Source organism: Ahaetulla prasina, chromosome 3, assembly GCF_028640845.1.
Source record: "Ahaetulla prasina isolate Xishuangbanna chromosome 3, ASM2864084v1, whole genome shotgun sequence".
Lineage (NCBI taxonomy): Eukaryota > Metazoa > Chordata > Lepidosauria > Squamata > Colubridae > Ahaetulla > Ahaetulla prasina.
In genome coordinates this window covers 109,364,020-109,385,148 of record NC_080541.1, presented here as the reverse complement: position 1 = coordinate 109,385,148, position 21,129 = coordinate 109,364,020, and the positions used below count along the sequence as shown (strand labels likewise).

The 21,129-nt window shown below is 38.8% G+C and overlaps 1 protein-coding gene and 1 long non-coding RNA gene across 6 annotated transcripts in view; both read right to left on the bottom strand.

Moving 5' to 3' along the window:
• ANKHD1 (ankyrin repeat and KH domain containing 1) overlaps positions 1–21,129 on the bottom strand; it is a 159,810-nt gene that overhangs the window by 9,217 nt on the left and 129,464 nt on the right. For all 5 annotated transcript variants that reach the window (XM_058178201.1, XM_058178204.1, XM_058178202.1 and 2 more), the window contains one exon: positions 19,503–21,115. In XM_058178201.1, the coding sequence (XP_058034184.1) occupies positions 19,503–21,115 (1,613 nt within the window). The remainder of the gene's footprint in view (positions 1–19,502; positions 21,116–21,129) is intronic.
• Positions 1,840–17,312, bottom strand: LOC131195908 (uncharacterized). Its single transcript, XR_009154574.1, has 2 exons — positions 15,650–17,312; positions 1,840–15,479 (listed from the first exon to the last, which is right to left on the bottom strand). It is a non-coding gene; the product is annotated as an uncharacterized LOC131195908 (long non-coding RNA).

Genomic DNA, 21,129 nt, shown 5'->3' with positions numbered 1-21,129 from the left:
GCAGGAATTAGTTTTCTAGTATGGAACAAAAACATGATCAAATGCTACGACATGCAAAAAGATTTGATCTGACTAAAAAGGATATGATAAACATTTAAGTGGTGAAGCTTTTGTTGTGCATCATCTATACAATATGAGAAGGATAATTTCTTGGGTTATACACAAGAGGAGTCCAATTTCTGGAAAGAAAATTCAGCTCTGAGTCTTGATAACAGTTTGAAAAACTGGATCAAGCACATTGTTCATTGATTTAGCAAATAAAATTGATTACTATCACCAAAAACATTTCATACCAAACCAACAGTGATTATCATAGTCTGAAATGGCTTGGCGGTCTGCAGAATAAATAAACCGAAAACTCTAGAATCTGATTCACTTCAGAAATAAGGAATTTAACTTTCATGGTCCAGATCAAGATTTCATGCTAAAAGTTGGGGAAAAAACTCAAAATTCTGACTTAAGGCAGACATACTATAACTGTCAAATAAATTTTGGAGGATGTTGTGTCCCACTCCTCCGCTGACGGCCGGGTCAGGGAAATCCGAATCAGGCTTGCCTCTGCAGCTCTGCCCAAAGTCCTAGCAAAGTCCTCAGAGCAGGCAGGAGACCAGTAAGTGACTTCAGCAAGATAAGTTCGACTTTGCCTGACTCAGAGACTGCCAGAAAGCAGATCCTTTATATAGGCCATGGGGTGTGGCTCCATGACTCAGCACTCATTAAGGCCTGCCCCTCCCTTCCTTCTGTTGCCTCCGCCTATCCAATCTTCTGATGCGAGGGTCACTCCAATCAGCTGTTGTTGGAAGTAAACTTTCCTCAGGCTCACATGCTGTGGAGGAGGGGGAGGGGTCTAGCTGCTCCGTTTGCCTGGGCATGGAGCCAGGGCTGGGGCCGGGGGATGCTCCCTCCTCTGCAGCCTGCTTGGGCATGGAGCCAGGGCTGGGACCGGGAGGTGCCCCCTCCTCTGCAGCTTGTCTGGGCATGGAGCCAGAACTGGGGCCGGGAGGCATACATTCCTCTGTGTTCGGGAGCAGATAAGCAGACCCCGGCTGCGGTGAGAGCGGACAAGACACAACAGAGTAACATAGATCCATGGATGATTTTCATGTATCTAAAATAAAGTTTTGAAAGTGGAGTGAAAGATATCTTTGGAATCTTTTGAATGGTATAGTGCAAGTCTATACGGTCAACAAAGCTTTATGTTATCACATAACAGCTCCTGAATATATACAATGATTTTATTGTGGTTATATCTCTAGGTCCTTGTTGTGTTGGGCAAAACAGTAACTGCAGGTTTGTCAGGACCATCACAAAATCACTAGATTCTGATTATAAATATTGGTTAGTATTTGGGTAATTTTACACAAAAAGTCTGCTTGTAGAGACCTCAAGATTTGCTTATTTTTATATTTCCATCTGATCAAGTCATTACTAAGTCCCAGAAAACTTTGTATCATTATCCTAGAATTTCAAGAATATATAGTAATTGCTTACATGTCCATTTTCAAGTATTATTGTACTTTTTCCTCACACCAATGATTAATTATTCTTCCTTTCTGAAAATTTATTTGCATTCAGTGGTTTTCTTGACATTTCATCAAAATTTCTGAGGGCTTCCTGTAACCTCTAATCTTATCCAGGGCAATTCTAACTCTGTGTTTACTAGAATACAGAAAATGACTGTCTGAAGCATAACAGTTTAGTGACATCTTTTCCAACTAAAAAATCTTATTAATTGAAGCTCATGAAGGCCTTTCCATAAATTTGTTAGTTAGAAAAAGTGCTACCAAACTCTTCGTCACCGTAAACTAATATGGTTCTATGAAAATAGCTAGAAAACTAATTTTATTTTATTTTATTGATGATCGTGTGGTAAAATATATAAATTTCCTCAAGATTTAAAATATCCAATTCCTGCTTTAAAGCACACCTGCACACTCATTAAAAACAACAACAATGTATTCAACCATAGCTTCAGTGATATCACTACCATCCTATAATCACTGAAGAGTAAATAACAAAACAGACATTTGGACTTACTGTGAAATTCTAATTTTCTGAGACTCACAAAGGGTATTTTCGGCATCTTCTACTGGAAAGAGTAGTAGGCATGGTCCACAACTGCCTGTTCAGTGGAAGGAACTATCCTGCCTCCCATAATCAGACTGGAAAAGCAGGACAGCTCAACTCCACTATCAAATCTTCTAAAAAAATTCTATCTTAAAACATGACTATGTATGCAGTTTGAAGATAGCTGTCTAAAGCTTTAAAAAGAGTTAGTTAGGCTCATAGGAAAAAAAATTCCAGGACAATTCCCAAATGTACTACCTGTAGATATACAACTATGGCAGAAACTTTCTCTCCCCACACGTTTCTTGAAGCTGATCTTGGACGAATAGTGGTGAATCAAAATACCGCCTGTGAAGCTCAAGAAACATTTCGGAACCAAGAAAGCACTCCCTAAACATCTTAAAAAGGAAAATCACCTTGGAAGGCAGCTATAGTTGCCATTTTCCTAAATATAAAAGCAGTATTAACCACTGGTGGCTATTTGTCCATGACTTAATAAGACAAGACTAGGCATAGTTAATTGACTAGAAAAAGCAGACGTGAAAATCTTAGTATTCCTTGACTTTCTTGAAAAAATATATAAACATTGCTTCAGATTTCCCCAACTCTTGTGCCCTATCTAGAGAAAATTCAATGTACCGTATTTTTCGGACTATAAGACGCACCTTAATTTTTGGGAAGGAAAACAAGAATTCTGCCTCTGCCTACCAGCATCAGGGTCAGCAGTGTCCTCACTTCCACTCGGATTTTGTTAATGAATAGCACAGATCTTTTTATCAGTTAAAACAAACCCTATTCGCTCTACGCACATTTAACTGGAGTGGGTGGGGTGGGGGATGATTTTCATAGGGGCAGAAGATGGACTTGGCACAGAAGGCTCCACTCTCGAGATGCCCCCGTTTATAGCCGCAGGTGTTGAAAGCTTGGCTTTCTCACAGCAAGGCCTGATAGAGATGCAGCACTTCAGTCCTGCCATCTTGTAAACATGGTGCCAGGCTTCCCGGCAAGCCCCTTACCCCTTTGCTGCCTTGGTTGGAGGCTGATTCCGAAAGCAGCCTGGGGAAGCACAGAGGCCAGGACTCGGTTGGCAAAGCGGGTGCTGCGCAGGAGGTGTAAGGCAAGGCACCACCAACCAAAAACGTTGTTGCTGCGATCTCCGCCTCCTGGAACTACCTGAAAACGCGATGCTCTTTTTTTGCCCCCGGACACCCTGTTTTTGAAATCGGGGAAGAAAGTGTTTTTGGATGGTAGTGCAGGGGAAATAAGGCAAGGCTCGGCGAATTGCATTGGGGAATCGGGGAGGAAAAAGAGCATCGCCTCCATGCATCGCGTTTTCTAGAGTTTTTCTCCCCGATGCAATTTGCAGAGCTGTGTGCCCTCATGAAAACGTGACGGTGGTGGTTTGACTGGTTCCAAGCAGCACCCTAACCGCTTCCACCGCCCATCTCCCAGCGTGCAGAGACCAAAAACATGATACTTGTTTGTATTGGGGAATCAGGGAGGAAAACACCGGAAAATGCGATGCATGGAGGCGAAGTTTTTTCCTCCCCCATTCCCCAATGCAATTCGCAGAGCCTCATGCCCTCCTCCTTTTTCCACAGACTTACTTTCTCCTTCCTCCTGGCCAGATCCGTCTCCTGGGCCAGGAGCAGAAGCCGACTGCCCTCCGCCTGAGTCATATGGAGAAGGCTTATGCCTCTCACACAGAAGTGCCTGTTTCGCCAAATGAGTCCCGACCTCAGCACTTCCTGGGCTGCTTGTAGAATCAGGCTCTGACTGAGGCAGCAAAGGTACAGGGGCTTGCCGGGAAGCACTGTGTTTATGAGATGGCAGCGTCCAGGAGGACTTAAATGCTGCATCTCTATCGGACCTTGCTGCGAGAAAGCCAGGCTTTCAATGCCTACGGCTATAGGTAGGAAGACGGGGGATCTCGAGAGTGGAGCCTTTGGTGCCATATCACTCTTTTGCCCCCATGAAAATCATACCCCACCCCACCCACTCCAGTTAAATGCACATAGAGTGATAAGGTTTGTTTTAAACGGATAAAAAGATCTGTGCTGCTCGTTATCAAAATCCAAGTGGAAGTAAGGATGCCTGCCGCCTGGAACCGCCAGAAAATGTGATGCGCGGAGGTTGACAACCTTTGAAGGGTGGGGGCTGGCGGGTGGATGGGGCTACATTCAGTGTTTAAGACGTACCCAGATTTTCACCATCTTTTTTTTGGGTGGGGGAAAGGTGTGTCTTATACTGTGAAAAATACGGTATATTACAGCCTACAACCATAATGGTGAACCGGTGACACACAGGGCCCTCTCTGTGGGCATGCGAGCAGTCGCCCCAGTTCAGCTAGTCGTCGGGTCTCTGCCACACATGTGCAGGGCACATGCGGGAGGGCCGTGCACGTATATGCGGGCCCCCCGCACGCACATTGCATTCTGGGAGTTCAGCCACATGCTTTGGGCACTTGGTCCGGAAAAGGTTAGCCATCACTGGCCTATAATAACCACATTCTTTTAAGTATGGTAATATTGGTATGGTAAGTATGGTAAAACACTTGAGAAGAGTGAAGCAGGACTGCTCCATCCATGTGAAAAATACCACTCTCAACAATTCAAACAATTTCTGGCTGGAAATAGAGTTTTGTTTTACTTAACGAGTTGCCAAGGAATCCATTGGAGAATTCATGACTGTCAATGTTGATATTCCACAGAGAATATCTGCGTACTGGGGAAACTTCAGAAAAAAGCAGCCTATAAAGGGCCCATTTAAAATGTGGGTGAAATACAAACAATTCTGATATTTGTTCTTTATACAATGGAGGCCATAGAAGGTTCTGCCTGCAAAAGCAGCAAAATCATGTTCACCAGATCTGAGGCTAGGCTATTTTCTTCACATCATTTATCTAGCAACATTTTACCTTTAAATCACAGGTTTATCTGTTTTGGTTATCCTGTTTGCTAGGCATTTTCTGAAGGTTATTGTAATCTACAGTGGACATAAAAAGTCTACACACCCCTGTTAAAATGGCAGGATTTTAAGATGTAAAAAATCAGACCAAGATAAAACATTTCAGAATTTTTCCCCACCTTCAATATAATTTATAAGCTGCACAATTCAATTGAAAAACAAACTGAAATATTTTAGGGGGAAAAACAATGAAAAAGTTACAATAAAGTGGCTGCATAAGTGTGCACAGCTTAAAGAATACTTTGTTGAAGCATCTTTTGATTTAATGGCAGCATTTTGTCTTTTGGGGTAGGAGCCTATTTGCCCACTCTTCCTTGCAAAAACACTGTCAGTTTGCAAGGGTATCTCCTATGCACAGCCCTCTTCAGGTTTTCAACTGGATTCAGATGCGGGATCTGGCTGGGCCACTCCAGAACTTTGATATTCTTCTAGTAAAGCCATTGTTTTGTTGATTTGGAAGTATGCTTTGGGCTGTCGGGTTGAAAGGTGAATTTTCCCTTCATCTTTAGCATTTCAGCAGAGGCCTGAAAGTTTTGTATAAAATCAACTGATGTTTGGAACTGATTATAATTCTCTCCATCTTGACTAAATCCTGAGTTCTAGCTGAAGAAAAACAGCCTCAAAGCATAATGCTGCCACCACCATAATTCACTGTGGGTATGGTGTACTTATGGTGATCTGCGGAGTTGTTTTCGTGCCACATATACTTTTTGGAATTATGGCTAAAAAGTTCAGCCTTGGTTTCATCAGACCATAACACATTTCCCCATATGCTTCTGCTAGACTTAATGTAGATTTTTGTAAATGTAACTGAACTTTTTCTTCATAAGAAAAGGCTTCTGTCTTGCCACCCTACCCCACAGCCAGGCACATGAAGGATATGGGAGATTACTGTTAAATATATTACACAACCAGTACTTGCCCGAAATTCTGGCAGCTTCTTTAAATGTTGCTGTAGGTCTCTTGGCAACCTCTTGGACCATTATTCTTGTTTTTTCATCAATTTTGGAGGGACATCCAATTCTTGGTAATGTTACTGTTGTGCCATATTTTCTCCATTTGTTGATCACTGTTTTCACTGTGTTCCACGTTATATCCAATACTTGGAAATGTTTTATACCTTTCTCCTGACTGGTATCTTCCAATGAGATCCCTTTGTAAGACCTTGATTTCTGCTGTAAGAAGCAGCTGAATAAATGTCAGAAAAGTCCTACTAGAACAGCTGAACTTTATATGGGCTTGATCAGTCACTTTAATTGATAGCAGGTATGTACTGACTACTATTTAACATCAGTTCGAATGTGATTGATTTTGAACACAGCCACATTCCCATTTATAAGAGGAAGTGCACATTTATGCAACCATGGTATTGAAAGTTTTTTATTTTTCCTCTGTAAGAATTTCAGGTTGTGATTTCCGGTTGACATTGCGGTGGTACAGACACAGAGGAATGGGTCTCTGCATTCCCTGTGCTGAATTCTTCCTGTTTGTGGGCTCCGGAAGGAGCCAAAGCTGCCCTGTGAGGCAGCTTTGCAAAGAAGCAAAGAGCTGCACCCTGTGAGGTTGGGGAGAGTCACAACTCTCCTGTCTGTCCGGTGTTTTTTCTCCCTCTCAGTCATGACAAGAAGCAGCAGCCCAAAGATGGCTGCTACAAAGCTGGGACAACAGAAGAACAACAGCTAAGACTGGTGCTGGAGAGAAGAAGGTGAGCCGTGTTGGAACTGGGGGAGAGGATTTTTCTTTCGCTTTAAATCTAATGCTAAGAAACAATTCAGAATTATTTACTCAGAACTATGTGTTAAAGTGGTGTTTAAGCATTTTAGGGGTACTCTGAAGAAATATCTAACTGGAAATGAAAGGCACTTATTCTGCTTTCAAAAGTGTTTTATAACCAAATGACGAGGGACTAGTAAACTGAAATCTAAGTGAAGAGTGCCACTTGGTGACAAAAAGGAAAATTACATGCTTTCTACTTATATGAAAAACAGTGAAAGTGAAAATTTGATTGGATTATTTTTAACTATCCTATGAGTACTAGAGATTCAAATATGAAAATGAGGAAGTGATTCAATTAAAGAGACATTGGAATATCATACTAGAGGATTGAATTTGCAAAGAGGACATAAAGGGGCTTTTGATAACCTCTGGGACTACTTAAATGGAACTGATTGTTAACTTATGAGACATAAAGAACTGGGACTAGTGTACTCCTTAAAGGGTAATTCAAAGATTGAATAAATAGTTCTTGAACTGTTGGATAAAAATCATTCTTTTCAAAAAACAAGATACTTAAAAAGAAAAAAATGAGTGGAATTGCACAGGAGATGCATTTACTCTTTCAAAATACAAAAGACATTATTGATAAAGGATTTAAGGAGATTATGGAAAAAATGGAAAATGCCATACAAGGGATGATGAGTACAGACCAAGGCACCCAGAAAAGGGAGGAGTCACAAGAAGAAATGAAGAAGGAAGAAAACAAAGAGGAGATAACAATGAAAATAATAGTGATTGATGAATTAAACCAGGGGGAAAACATATTAAGAGTTGGAAGATATGTTTGAAATGAAGGCAGGGATCTAAATTCTAGAAATTAGGCAGTGGAAGAAGTTAGAGATGGGGGGAATACTTAGATTGGACATCCAAGAAATAAACATAGACAGAAATTTAAGAGAGGAATTTGGGAGGCAAGCCCTCCCCCCCACAAAGCATAACAATTAAAATATTGAAGTGGGCAAGAGACGATGGATAGAGAATTTTTTTTGGTTTATTGTTGTTCTGATTTGCCTTCCCCTCTTCCTTTTAAAGCATAGCAATTAAAGTATGAAACGGGTAAGAGATGATGGATAGATGACTTTCTTTTTTTGTTGCTGTATTGAGTTGCTTCTACCCCTCTCCCTCTCTGTATTCTTTTTTTTTCTTTACACAGGTGACATGATTAGAAGCTAGACAGGAAAGAAAGAAAAAGTTTCATAATAAAAGCTAGAATAAGTGATAGAAATAAGGGAATATTAATGTATACATGAGAAAATGTGGAATAATTGAATAATGATAGACTGTAACCTAACACAGATGTGTATTGTGATTAGAAATACGTAAACTGATTGAATGTAATAATTATGCTTAATCTGATCAATTTAATTTGTATTGGGAATGTATGGCGCCCAGGTGCCGCACTGTTCACACATTGATTTGACATTTTTATTAAAAAAACTTGGGAAAAAATAATTTCATTATTTTCGATTGAATTGTTTAACTTATCCCTTTAATGTTTGTAAGACCCTGATTTATCTTGGCCTGATATTTTAACATCTCAAAAACATGTCATTTTAGCACGGGTGTATAGACTTTTTATGCCCACTATATGTCCTCCAAGAATCACATAATTATTCTGTGGAATGTTTTTGTAGTCGCGAATATGTTAACAGACAAATCTTTTAAACTGTTTTGTTTATTCACGCATTGGTAACTATTATGTAGGTTAGGTTTGCAAGCAGATGCAGATTGTACAAATCTATTTTTGAAATTCCATGGGAAAAACAGAAGGCCAAAAACAGAAGTCTGTTATATACTGTTTGATCCACATCTTTACCACCATACATCTGACTCTTTCTTTTCTTATTAAATATGCCAAGGTTTTTGCCTTCCAATAAGAACAAACTGTTGTATCAACATTTTTATGCTATTCAGGTTATAAGAATAATTCTCTGATTTGTTGACAAAAGACAGAATGGTAGATGATTGAAATAATTCAATTAGTTCATCAATATATCAATACTATATTTTTACTGCTTTGGTTAGAAAGGAATTCAAACAAAGAATTCTGATATGTCAGACTGGGAAAGAAATAGTTACAAACATCACCATTTATCTGTTACTATTGGTTAGATCCCTAAATTCAAGCTAAATCATTTTTTCTTCTGTTTAATAAGATATATATTATCTCTCATATGAATCATCTACAAAGACAATATTCTCATGTAATACATCTGTCCTTGCCAGAAAATGTAGCTTGTTATTCATCCATATACACTAGACCACAAAGAAGACAACCACAAAAGAATGATCTAACTTGGAAACAATATTACCAGAGACTTACTTCAGATTGATTGACCAAGGTTTGATGATACTGCTTTTGAGCGGCTATGGTGCTCCTTTAGAATGGCCTCCCAAGGAAACTTGGGAGTGGAACTCATCTTGACTGCCATCAGAAGCTGCTCAAAACAGAGCTTTTCTGGAAGGCATTTTGGCCTTGCTTCTACCTTGGGTTTGCTTATAATTGTTTAATTTACATTTATTCTGTGTTTTCATTAATTTATAAACTGTTTATTTGTAGATGTGGCAGCCTATATTGTAATATACAAACAAACCAATTCTTTTAAATCAAAAGAATAGAAAAGCCACAGACAGCAAATCAAGTGTTTTTGATCAAACATGAAAATGAATATTGTACATGTGTTTAAATTAAAAGTTAAAAGTTAATGAAATATCTGAGCTTTTCCCTCCTGAAATTCAAAAAAACCCCGATCATCCTATTATGCTATTATAATATTCACCTAAAATATACCTGCACAAAAAAGGAGGTAAAACAGAAAAATTATTTACAGAAACACAAGGCTAGATATAGGAAGGATCTAGCACCATGTACTGCATTAATGTAAAAGCATGAACTGTTGAAAGTACATAACATGAAAAAAATCTCCCCTGTGGTTTCAGAACTTGGAGGAAGAAAAGGAGAGAATCTACTAGAGATTCTAGCAGAGTTGCTGGCGGGAAGCCTTAGAGGTGACTAAATATAAAATACTTGATGGAATTGATGAAAGATTAAAATTCATACCAGATATGCGATAAGAAATAGGCTCCCTAGAGAAGTACATGTAAGATTCATTAAAAAAACAATGAAGAGAGAGATTCTATGAGTGAGAGATAACCCTTTAAAATGCAAAGGGAAAGATGTAGTAGTTCTAAAACATATTCTGAGAAGAGTTAGAGAAGCAAGGAGGGAATACCAATTCACGAAACAACTAATTAAAAATGGAGTGACTTTCAGATGGCTGACACCAGAGGGAATACTGGTGATCTGGATGGAGCAAAGAAAAAGCAGAACAATTCTACAAACACTACTTTGGACAACAAGAGGAACAGGGAACAAGGGAGGAAACAGGAAAGAGAGATAAAGAGAGGATAGATGACAAGAAGAAGCTGTAGGAGAGAGAAGTATACAACACAGAGAAGACTAAAGAGATTTGGAGGAGAGAGAAGGAGAGAAACCAAGAGCCGAGAGAGACAAAAGCGACTAGTACAACAAAACCAATATACAAGTGAAACCATGGAAGAAGAAGTAAAACTAATGTCAATTAACATAAATGAACTGAATTCAACAATAAAAAGGAAAAGAACCTTTAAGAAATCAGAAAAATTAAAGTTAGATATAACTTTATTTATAAAATTATAGATAACTGCCTGCAAGAAGTTCATGTGAAAAAACAAACATAATAAAGCACTGGAATACCCTCTTTATCACAACAAAAGAAAATGGGAATAGCGCTTTATGTAAAAGAGACAATAAATGTTAAACAAATCTACACAGACGAGGAAGGGAGGATTTTGATGGTGGCGATAACAATGAATAACAGACATTTTAGTAGCAATATATGCACCAAATAACGATCAAGAAGATTTTTATGGTAAACCCCATATAAAAAAAAAGAATTGGACTATGAAAATATATGTGTAGTAGGAAATTTCAATGCAACTATAGATGCGGAACAAGACTATAAAATTAGAAAGGCAAACAAAAAAAACCAGAAAAACACTTCCAAAAGCTTTTTTTTAAAATGGCGGAAGAATTAGGCGTTCAAGATGTATGGCGATTCATTTCAAGGAGAATCAATATTCATTCGAGTCAAATAGACATACGTCTTGGTCCAGAATAGACATGATATGGATGTCAGCAGAGCTAAAGTCTAACATACAGGAAATAGAGAAATAAACAACTGGGCAGATCATAATCCAATAAAAGTTATATGGAAGGGACAAAAATGGAAATTAAGATGGACCTTGAACCAATCAACACTAAAAGAAAAGGAATTTATCCAATTTATGGAAAGAGAGTTGGATTTTTTCTTTATAGAGAACAGAAAAGAAGAAACATCACAGCAGAATGTATGGGATACAGCCAAGGCATATATTAGAGGACTAGCTATAACATATATGGGAAAGAAAAATAAAAAGAAGAGACAAAACCAAAAGATATTAGAAGAAGAATATAAGAGATTAGAGACAGAACTATAAAAAGAACCACAAAAGAAGAACATAAAAAATCAAATGGAATTAATAAAACATAAGCTGAATTTAATAGATAATGAAGAATTAGCACATAAAATTAAAAGCACTAAACAACATTTCTTTGAAAATGCAAATAAACCAGGAAGATGGTTGGTATATAAATTGAAAAAGGAGAAAGAAAAGAAATTGGTATATCAGTTAATGGAAGATGAAGGGACTCTTCAATACCAAAATGAAGATAAAAAGAAAGTGATTCAAAATTACTATGGGAAACTATATGATCAGGAGATAATTTCAGAAGACAAAATAAAACAGTATTTAGAAAAAGCGGAGTTACCTAAAATACCTGAAACAGTCAAAATAATGTTAGACAAACATACAACAATGATGGAATTAACAGAAGCAATCAAGAGACAAAAGAATGGTAAAACATCAGGCCCGGATGGACTACCAGCAGAACTATACAAAGACTTACAGGACACTCTAAGTACCCCAATGTTGGATGTATTTAAAGAACTACTGTTAGAAGCCAAAATACCAAATTCATGAATGGAAGCATATATTACTCTCATATGAAAATAAGATTCAAATCTGCAAATCTGCAACAGATAAAAAACTATAGACTGATCTCTTTATTGAATGCTGATTATAAAATATTTGGTTCAATAATTGCAGAAAGACTAAAAAGTTTTTTAAATTAGTTTATACATTCAGATAAAAATGGCTTTTTACCTAAGAGACAACTTAAAGACAATATGAGAATAATCTTAAACACATTGGAATATTATGAAGTACATCCAGAGAAGCAAATGGTGTTGGTCTTCCTAGATGCACAGAAAACATTTGATAATGTGAACTGGCAATTTATGTTAACACAATTAAAAGACATGGATTTTGGGGAGAGATTTATTAATATGATTAAGGCGATATATTATAAACAAAATGCAAAGGTAAATGGAAACATGACTGAGAAGATCAATTTTAAGAAAGGTACAAGACAAGGATATCCTTTGTCTTCCATGTTATTTATAATGACACTGGAAATATTGAATAGAAATATTTGACAGGATACAGAGCTAAAAGGCATGGAAATGAAAAAGGAAAAGTATAAACTGCAAGTGTTTGCAGATGACTTAGTATTTATTTTGGAAGAGCCACAAGAAACAGGGCCTAAATTAATTTAAAAAAATAGAAGAATATGGTGAAGTAGCAGGACTGAAAATAATTAAAGAGAAAGCTAAAATCTTAGCGAAAAACCTCACAGATACGCAGAAAAAAGAGTTAACTAAGAGAATAGATATTCAGATTACTAAGAAAGTAAAATACTTAGGATTTCAATTGACAGCAAGATGTGTAACAATTAAGGAAGATAATTATAAATTGATACAACAATTTAAAATAGATTTGGAAAAATGGAAAAATCTGCACCTATCATTGATAGGAAGGATAGCTACAATTAAAATGAAGTATTGTACTTATTCCAAACAATTCCGATAAAATTGGGAAAAAATATTTTGGGGAACTTAATAAAATAGTATTAAAATATATCTGGCAGGGGGGAAAAGCAAGAATTAGTTGTAAACGGTTGCAGGATTCAAGGAGTAGAGGAGGCTTTGGACTACCTAATTGGGAATTGGTATTGGGAATACCAAGCAGCAGTATTAACATGGATGAAAGAACGGACTGCATTGAGACATACAAGATGACTCTGGAGGGACATGACCTACAACTGGGCTGGCATGCTTTCTTGTGGTATGGGAGAAGCAAGGTATATGGTTATTTTCAAAGACATTATATAAGGAATGCATTATTGTTAGTATGGGAGAAAATCAGAGAACAACATTACTTGAGGATACCAGTTTGGCTTTCAACAATGGAAGCACTGATTCACCCAAATGTTGTTAACATGGGAAATATTGTTAGATATAAAGATATTTTGAATGAAAAGGGCTAATTCAAAACTAAACAAGAATTGAGCAACCAAGGGATCAACATGCCATGGTATGCGCAGGTGCAGATACACTCTAGATATGAGAAAGATGCCAAACTACTGTATTTTTCAGAGTATAAGACGCTCTGGACTATAAGACACACCTACCATTTTTTGGGGAGGAAAACAAGAAAAAAATATCTGCCTCTGCCTCCCAGCAATTTGCCTTGTTGTAGCAAACAGCAAACAGCCTGCTTTAGTTTCATTTTCGTTTTCAGCACAGCTTGATTAGCATAAGAAAAGAAAATCTGCTTCCCAGCAATTTACCTCCTTGCAACAAACAGGAGGCCCGCGTGGCAATAGGCAATGGCAATCCCTGCAGCTGAGGGTCGGGAGGCCCATCCAACCGACAATCAACTGATTGTGCTAATCAGGATGTGCTGAAGCTGAAATGGGCTTTTTGCAGTTTGCTGCTTGCTGCAAGGAGGTAAATTGCTGGGAGGCAGAGGCCAAAGGTTGGGGGCCAGCGGATGGGTGGGGCTACATTTGGTGTATAAAACGTACCCAAATTTTCACCCTCTTTTAGGGGTGGAAAGTGTGTCTTATACTCCGAAAAATATGGTATATGGTTTCTATAAAGAATATACAGAATTAGGTAAGATGTTAATAGGGACAGATGAAAGACTGATAAGAAAGCTGTACAATTATTTATTGACCATTAAACTGGAAGATGAACAAGTGAAGGAGACAATGATAGCATGGGCAAAAAAATTTGGTTACACAATAGAACTAGACAAATGGCAGAAGTTATGGAACAGGAATTATAAGTTAACAATGTCAACTGCATATAAAGAAAATTTGTACAAGATGTTTTACAGTTTTGCACCAGCAAGATTAGCAAAGATGTTTAAAGATAAATTTGCTAAATATTGACAATGCCACCAGACACCTGGGTCATACTATCATATGGGGTAGACATGTGTAGAAGCAAAAAAATATTGGACAAAAATAAAAAGGAGTTTGGGAAAGATTACAAAGCAGCATTTTAACTTAAAACCAGAAATATTTTTGTTGGGGATTTTGCCCGAAACCTATAGTAAAGAGAATGCATATTTAATTATACATGTGTTAACTGCGGCTAGAATTGTATTTGCACAAAACTGGAAAAGTGAAGAGGGAGCATGTGATTAGGAAAATATTAGAATGTGCAGAAATGAATAGATTAACGTTGGTATACAGGAGAAAGAACCAACTGAATACTGTACGACATGGAAGCTATTTTAAGGATGGCTGGAGAACAAAAACAGAAGGTAGAAAAAAAATGAAGATTAGTGAAATATAGAAAATATGTAAAGACAAACAATATGATTTTTGCTAATATGTTTGATAAGACTATTGGGTCTAATATTACTATTATACTCTTATTAGATTTTTTTTTTGTTTGTTTACATTTATACCCCGCCCTTCTCCGAAGACTCAGGGCGGCTTACAGTGTATAAGGCAATAGTCTCATTCTATTTGTATATTTTTTACAAAGTCAACTTATTGCCCCCCCAACAATCTGGGTCCTCATTTTACCTACCTTATAAAGGATGGAAGGCTGAGTCAACCTTGGGCCGGGCTCGAATCTGCAGTAATTGCAGGCTGCAGTAATTGCAGTAATTGCAAGATATGTTAAGAGGGAGAAATGAATAGGTTTATTATGCTTATTATTTTTATTATTATTGTAAGATTAGAGAATTAATATCAGTGTAATGAATACTGTGAATCTTGATTGATATTACACAGGGATATTTGTACCCAGACAATACACCTTGTTAAAGGAAGATGAAATGTTTAAATTAAAAAATAAAAAATATATACTAAAAATAAACCCATGAAAAAAATCTCCCCTAACAGGTAAATAGATTTGATCTAATCTGATGTAAAAGTAAAAGATGGTGCAGCTATATCTATCATTATAATAATTATATAGTTACCACTAAACTTACACTGTAATGGTATAATTCAGAGGTGAAATGCTCCCGGATCGGACCAGATCGCATGATCTGGTAGTGATTGTGGCCGGTGGTTCGGCAATCTGGTAGAGATGGCGGAGCAAAGATCCGCCCACCCGCCCGGGTGTCATTACTTCCTGGTTTTAACATGTATTTTTTACCTTCTTCGCATTTTGCACATGTGTAGAAGGTCTGTGCATGCATGTGATGTGTGCGTGTGCACTTCCGAACTGGTAAGGAAGTTAAGTAGATTTCACCCCTGGTATAATTGGATATCAACAAAGTTTGAGTCATATGAAAAAACATATATTCTAGAAGTTCCACAAAACAAATTATACTATACTTTTAGAAAGTGCAAACTAATTTTCAGAATGAAAAGTACTGTGATTGCTAAGGATACAGTTCTAAAGAATACTTCAAGGGCACGGTTCCATTTCCAGTGCCACTAGCCAAAATGATAATTCTTCTCTGCAAGAGGATTATTAACAACTGAAATCATGTGTAAAATATGAAAAATCACACAGAAGAATATAGTTCAGGCAGAGTATGGTTGAATGATCAGTGGAGTGAATGAAAGCACTTTATGCAGCAGCATTTTCTTACAGATCTCAGATGATCGTGATGTATGCATTTTCCAGCAACAGTTCAGCAGATTTTTATCCTCCACCCACATTTTGAAAATTTTAAAACAGGAAATCAGTCTCACAGCACACTTCCCCATACTAGACAAGCTAGACTAAAACTATTACTGCAATCACTAAGAACTGCTTCCTAGGACTATACAAACCAGGGGTAAGTTCCAAATTTTTTTTACTACTGGTTCTGTGGGCGTAGCTTGGTGATCATGTGACTGGGTGGGCATGACCAACTTGACGTCACTCATGTCGAAGGTTAGGGTTAGGGTGCCTGGCCTGTCCTCGCCTCAAAGATCTCAATGAGATACAATTTCCCTGTCTTATTTATTTACTACTACTGAACATCCAAAATATACTATTTAATTCTATGTATATATGCCATATGTGTACATACATATTACACAGTATAGAGTATATAAGCACACAGAAAGATACATTATCTACTATACATACTGTATGTGTATGTACACACACAGACACACAGACACAGACACACACACACACACACAGATACAGCTCTTCTAAAACATTCAACCTCATTTACTACATTTGGAAAAAAACACTCAGAGTCCACACTAAAACCTCTGTACATTTAGAACATTACACACGCATTCAGATGTTCTTCCCTAGCTTGCACATGATTGTTAGAGCCAGGAGAGGTCATGGATTGAGTAAAATGTGGTGAAACTCACTTAACAACGCTCTTGCTTAGCAAACAAAATTTTGGGCTCAATTGTGGTCGTAAGTTGTGTAAGTATCTCTGCCTTCCTCTGCATGGCAGCCTTGTCCTAGTAAACTCCTTCTCCTTTCTGCCAATTTTCCTCTCTGTTAAGAGGCACCAAAATAATCCAGACCAGGGGTCACCAACCTTTCGGACCTCAGGGACCACTAAATTCATAATTTTAAATCCCGCGGAGCACTAATATTAATTTTTTAAAAGGATAAATAGTATTTAGTGCAATATAAAAATGCAAATAATTTTTCTACAGACCACCAAAATTTTCTCGCGGACCACCCATGGTCCACGGACCACTGGTTGGTGACCACTGATCCAGACGATATAAGGTTTCCTGCTGGAGCAGGGGGTTTGACTAGATGGCCTCCAAGGTCCATCTAAAGGACCTCTAGAAGTCTTGTTCAAAACTGATTGTACTCCATGACAAAAGGTTTAGCTCAGATTCGTTAACTCGACTATTAATGATCCCATTTAGAGAATTTAGTTTTTTTTTTAAAGAATGTGGAAATGAGCAAAACAATATAGTAGAGAAAGAAATAAAGAAAAAAGAATGAGAGAGAGAAAGAGAGAGAGAAAGGTGTTCAGTTCTTAATATTTGAATGTTTCTTCTTAATAAACATACTAGTAATAATGTATTAGAATGTTTCCTTTCTCCCTCCCTTCCTAAAAGTTATTTGGTGCCACATACAATTCTTCTTCCTTCCTCCCCTCATTCCCCTCCCCTCCCCTCATTCCCATCTCCTTTCTTCCATCCATCCTTCCATCTCATTCCCAGCTCCCTCCTTCCTTCCTCCCTCCCTCCCCTCCCATTCCCTACTGTTTGTGCCATTATTATGTGCCATTCAGCAAAAGTCTTAATATTTTGGCTTTGAATAATCTTATCGTTCTGGTGAATAGGTTGTAAAAAATGCTTTTAAAAGTTTTTAAAAAAAGGCTCTGACGATCGCGTGGCTCAGCTGTGAGCATCACATGTCCCCCGCCCCCCCGAGACGCCTGTTCGGCCAAGCGCAGCAAGTCTCCCTTCCCCGCCGCCAACGTCGGCCTTACCTTCTAGGTCTTCCATGCGCCTCTGAAGGAAAGGCAACAGCAGTGGCAGGAGACAGTAGCAACGGCCTTGGCAGGAGAGGGCAGTGGTGGCGGGGAGGGCAAAGCCAGCGGCCTCAGCGGCGGATTCGGGAGCTGCTGGCAGGTGAGAGGGGGCCACCCAGCTCGGCAAGCTTTGCAGCCATGGAAAAAGCTGCTGCCGTCGCCATGTTCTTCGCGCATGTGCATCCCATTGGACTTGCAAGGCAATGGGATGTGCGTGCATGAAGAACATGGCGGCGACGAACATGGCGGCTGGGGCGAGCAAGCAGTGACTGGGGGACCGGTTCGGGGGCGTGGCCAGCCAGCCATTACTACCAGTTCTGTGACTGATGGCAAATTTTTACTACCGATTCTCCTGAACCAGTGTGAACCGGGAGCAACCCACCACTGATACAAACTATTACTCAGCAGCTGGACAACTCTAGTTGGAGGAAGGGAGGGAGCTTAACACTAATAACAAAACGTATAAGTAGAGAATGACAATCAGACTGAAGAGGCAATAGCAAAGTTAGATACAAATCTAAAAAAAATTAAGTAATTTCTAAAACAAGTCAAAATTTTCATCAATTTATGGGTTGATTTACTATTATGTTTCAACTTATTTCCCAGATCCTTTAATTAAATTAAATCACCTTAAATGATATCAGCCAAATAAAAATAGCTAAAGATCCAGCATAATACCTGTTTCCATATTTCTTTGGCTCAGGATGAGTGATAATTTTCTGCAAATAGTTTCAGTTACAAAGGTGCTTTTTCAGGAGGCAACTGGATTTTTTTGTTTTTTCTTTGAAGACGTTTTGCTTCTCATCCAAGCAGCTTTTTGAGCTCTGACAGGATATGGGGAATGGAAGGATTTATACTCCTTGCAGACAGCTGGTCATCTGCATTCATTAGAGGGTCATTGAAGCACTTGGAGGTTTATCTGTCTCCTCAGGGTTAGCTGAGTTGTGCTAATGATTCCTCTAGTTGGCAAGTTTTCTGGAATCCGGTCATACTCCCATGAACACCCATCGAATGGTATGGGAGTTTGAATGGGTTTCCAGAAAAACTGCAGAATACAGGAACTATTAGCACTATTCATGTAACCCTTAGGACACAGATAAACCTCCAAGTGCTTCAATGACCCTCTAAAAGGATGCAGGTAACCAACTGTCTGCAAGGAATATAAATCCTTCCATTCCTCACCATCCAGTCAGAGTTGAAGAAGCTTCTTGGATGAGAAGCGAAACATTTTCAAAGAAAAAAAGAAAGCCCAGTTGCCTCCTAAAAAAGCACCTTTGGGACAATTAGACCTGGATGGCTGAGAATCTCTACAGCAGCAGTTTTCAACCTGTGGGTCATGACCCCATTGGGGGGTCGAATGATGATTTGCCAGGGGTCGCCTAAGACCATCGGAAATATGGGAAGTACACTTGCGAGTCGAAGAATCACGCTCCAATGGTTGACTCCACAAGCCAGCTGCAGGCTCTTCAAATTGCTAGCCGAATTCAGCTTCAGGCGCAATAAACTTAATAGGGGAGGAGTCTCCGCTTTAATGCCTCCGTCCTCAAGGCACTCGCAAGCAGTTCAGATCGCTAGCCAATACGGCTTCAGGCGCGATAAATTCAAAACAAAAATAATTTTACGGTTGGGATCGCCACATCGTGGGGAATTGTATTTAAGGGGTCGCCACATTGTGGGGAATTTTATTAAAGGGGTTGCACACTATAAAGGTTGAGAACCACTGCTCTACAGCGTTTCAGTTACACTGCAGAGACTACAAACTCTCCTTTACGTATGGAAACTTAGCAACTTACCTACAGGACTTGTTGAAACTCTCTGAGAAGGCGGTCGGAACCCTGGAGCCTTAGAGTTATCAGGATGTACACTTTCCATGTGCCCCAATACAGAGTTACTTAAGAAAGTAGACTGGACAGTGAAAGATTGATCTGCTGCTGCTCGTGTGGACAGTGGGCAATCTCCCCATCCTTGGTTAGCTGGCATCTGATTACTATCAAAAAGACTACTAAAATGATTAAAGAGTGTTGCTGGCCCAAAGGTAGGAGGCAAAGGCTTGTTTGCTGGATTAATATGCATCTGAGAACCATTCATAATGTTCATGGGTGATGATAAGTGAACTGTAGTAGATGGACCTTGAGATGGTGTTAAAGGTACGGCATTTGTAACAAAAACAGACTGGGTTTCTTGATGGAGATTTGCATTTGGTACCATTGAATAAAAAGAACCTCTAGGCTGCATTCTGTGAGAAACTCTTGGTGCTGGTACAGCTAACTGAGGTAAGTTACCATTGTCCTGATTTTCTGAAGCAACCGATCTAGGCGATGATAAAGTTAATGGAGTGGATTCTGAACTTGAAGAAAAAGGCATAGTTATGGGAGGACTTAATTCAGGGATATTAGCTGGCAGTGTTTCATTTGGGATATTATCTGGAGGTGTAGGACTGCTGGATGTGCATGACTCTAGGACTCCTGGACTGCTGCAAGATGTTATATTGCTGCTAGTAGCAACCGATGATGACACACATGCAATGCCAACAGATTGTTCTGGCGCCGATACTTTTTCTTTGGGTACTGAAACAGGAGGAATAGCATCTGGTTTAAGTGCAGATTGCTGTGCCTGTGGAACATTAGAGAGTAGAAATGTAGTGGGAACATTCCCAGTACTTTCATGTGCAGGAGAAGTTGAAGGCAGTGTGCTACATGTTGTTGTCACAGTTGAGATTGCTGTTGTCATGGTACTTGTTTTAGGAATACAAGCAAACAGCTGCTTCCTGACTGATGATGGAGTCCGATTATTTGTCACACAAAGTGGCTGAGAAGATGGAACTGCTGAAGAGACACTACCAGGACTGCTAGAAGCTAAACCTGTAGGTTCAGACTGTAAAATACTACCATTCTGGTTACCTATGCGATTTGAATTATTATGCTTTGGAGAGCTATTTGTGCTGCCTGGGTTAACTGGTCTCACTGGGAATGGTCCCCAAGTATTTGGAGATGTTGAAAATGTTCCTCCAAACTGGGCCATAGGTAAACGAGGATGTCGAATTTGTTGCATAGTTTGAGCAGCCAATAAAGCAAAGTGAGGATGGGAATAAGCTAAAGGTAAAGAGACTGGAAAAGAAGAGCGCACATTTGCTGGGACATTTTTGCTTAATTTGTTAGCAGACTGGAAAGTAGATAGTGTTGATGACTGAGACGTGACAAGAGATGAAGCTCCAATAGAAAATGAGTTTTTGTTTGAAGCTGAAGCAGTACTGACGCCAGATGAAAAATTGGTATGGATTGATTTAGTGCTGGAAACAGGCGTTCTTATATGAGTTTTAGGAATTAAATCTTCCAGTTCCTTAGCAGGATCTTGAATAAGGGCATTAATAAGTTGTACTGCATATCTTGTTGATTCTGTTCCACCCCTGAAACAGAGAAA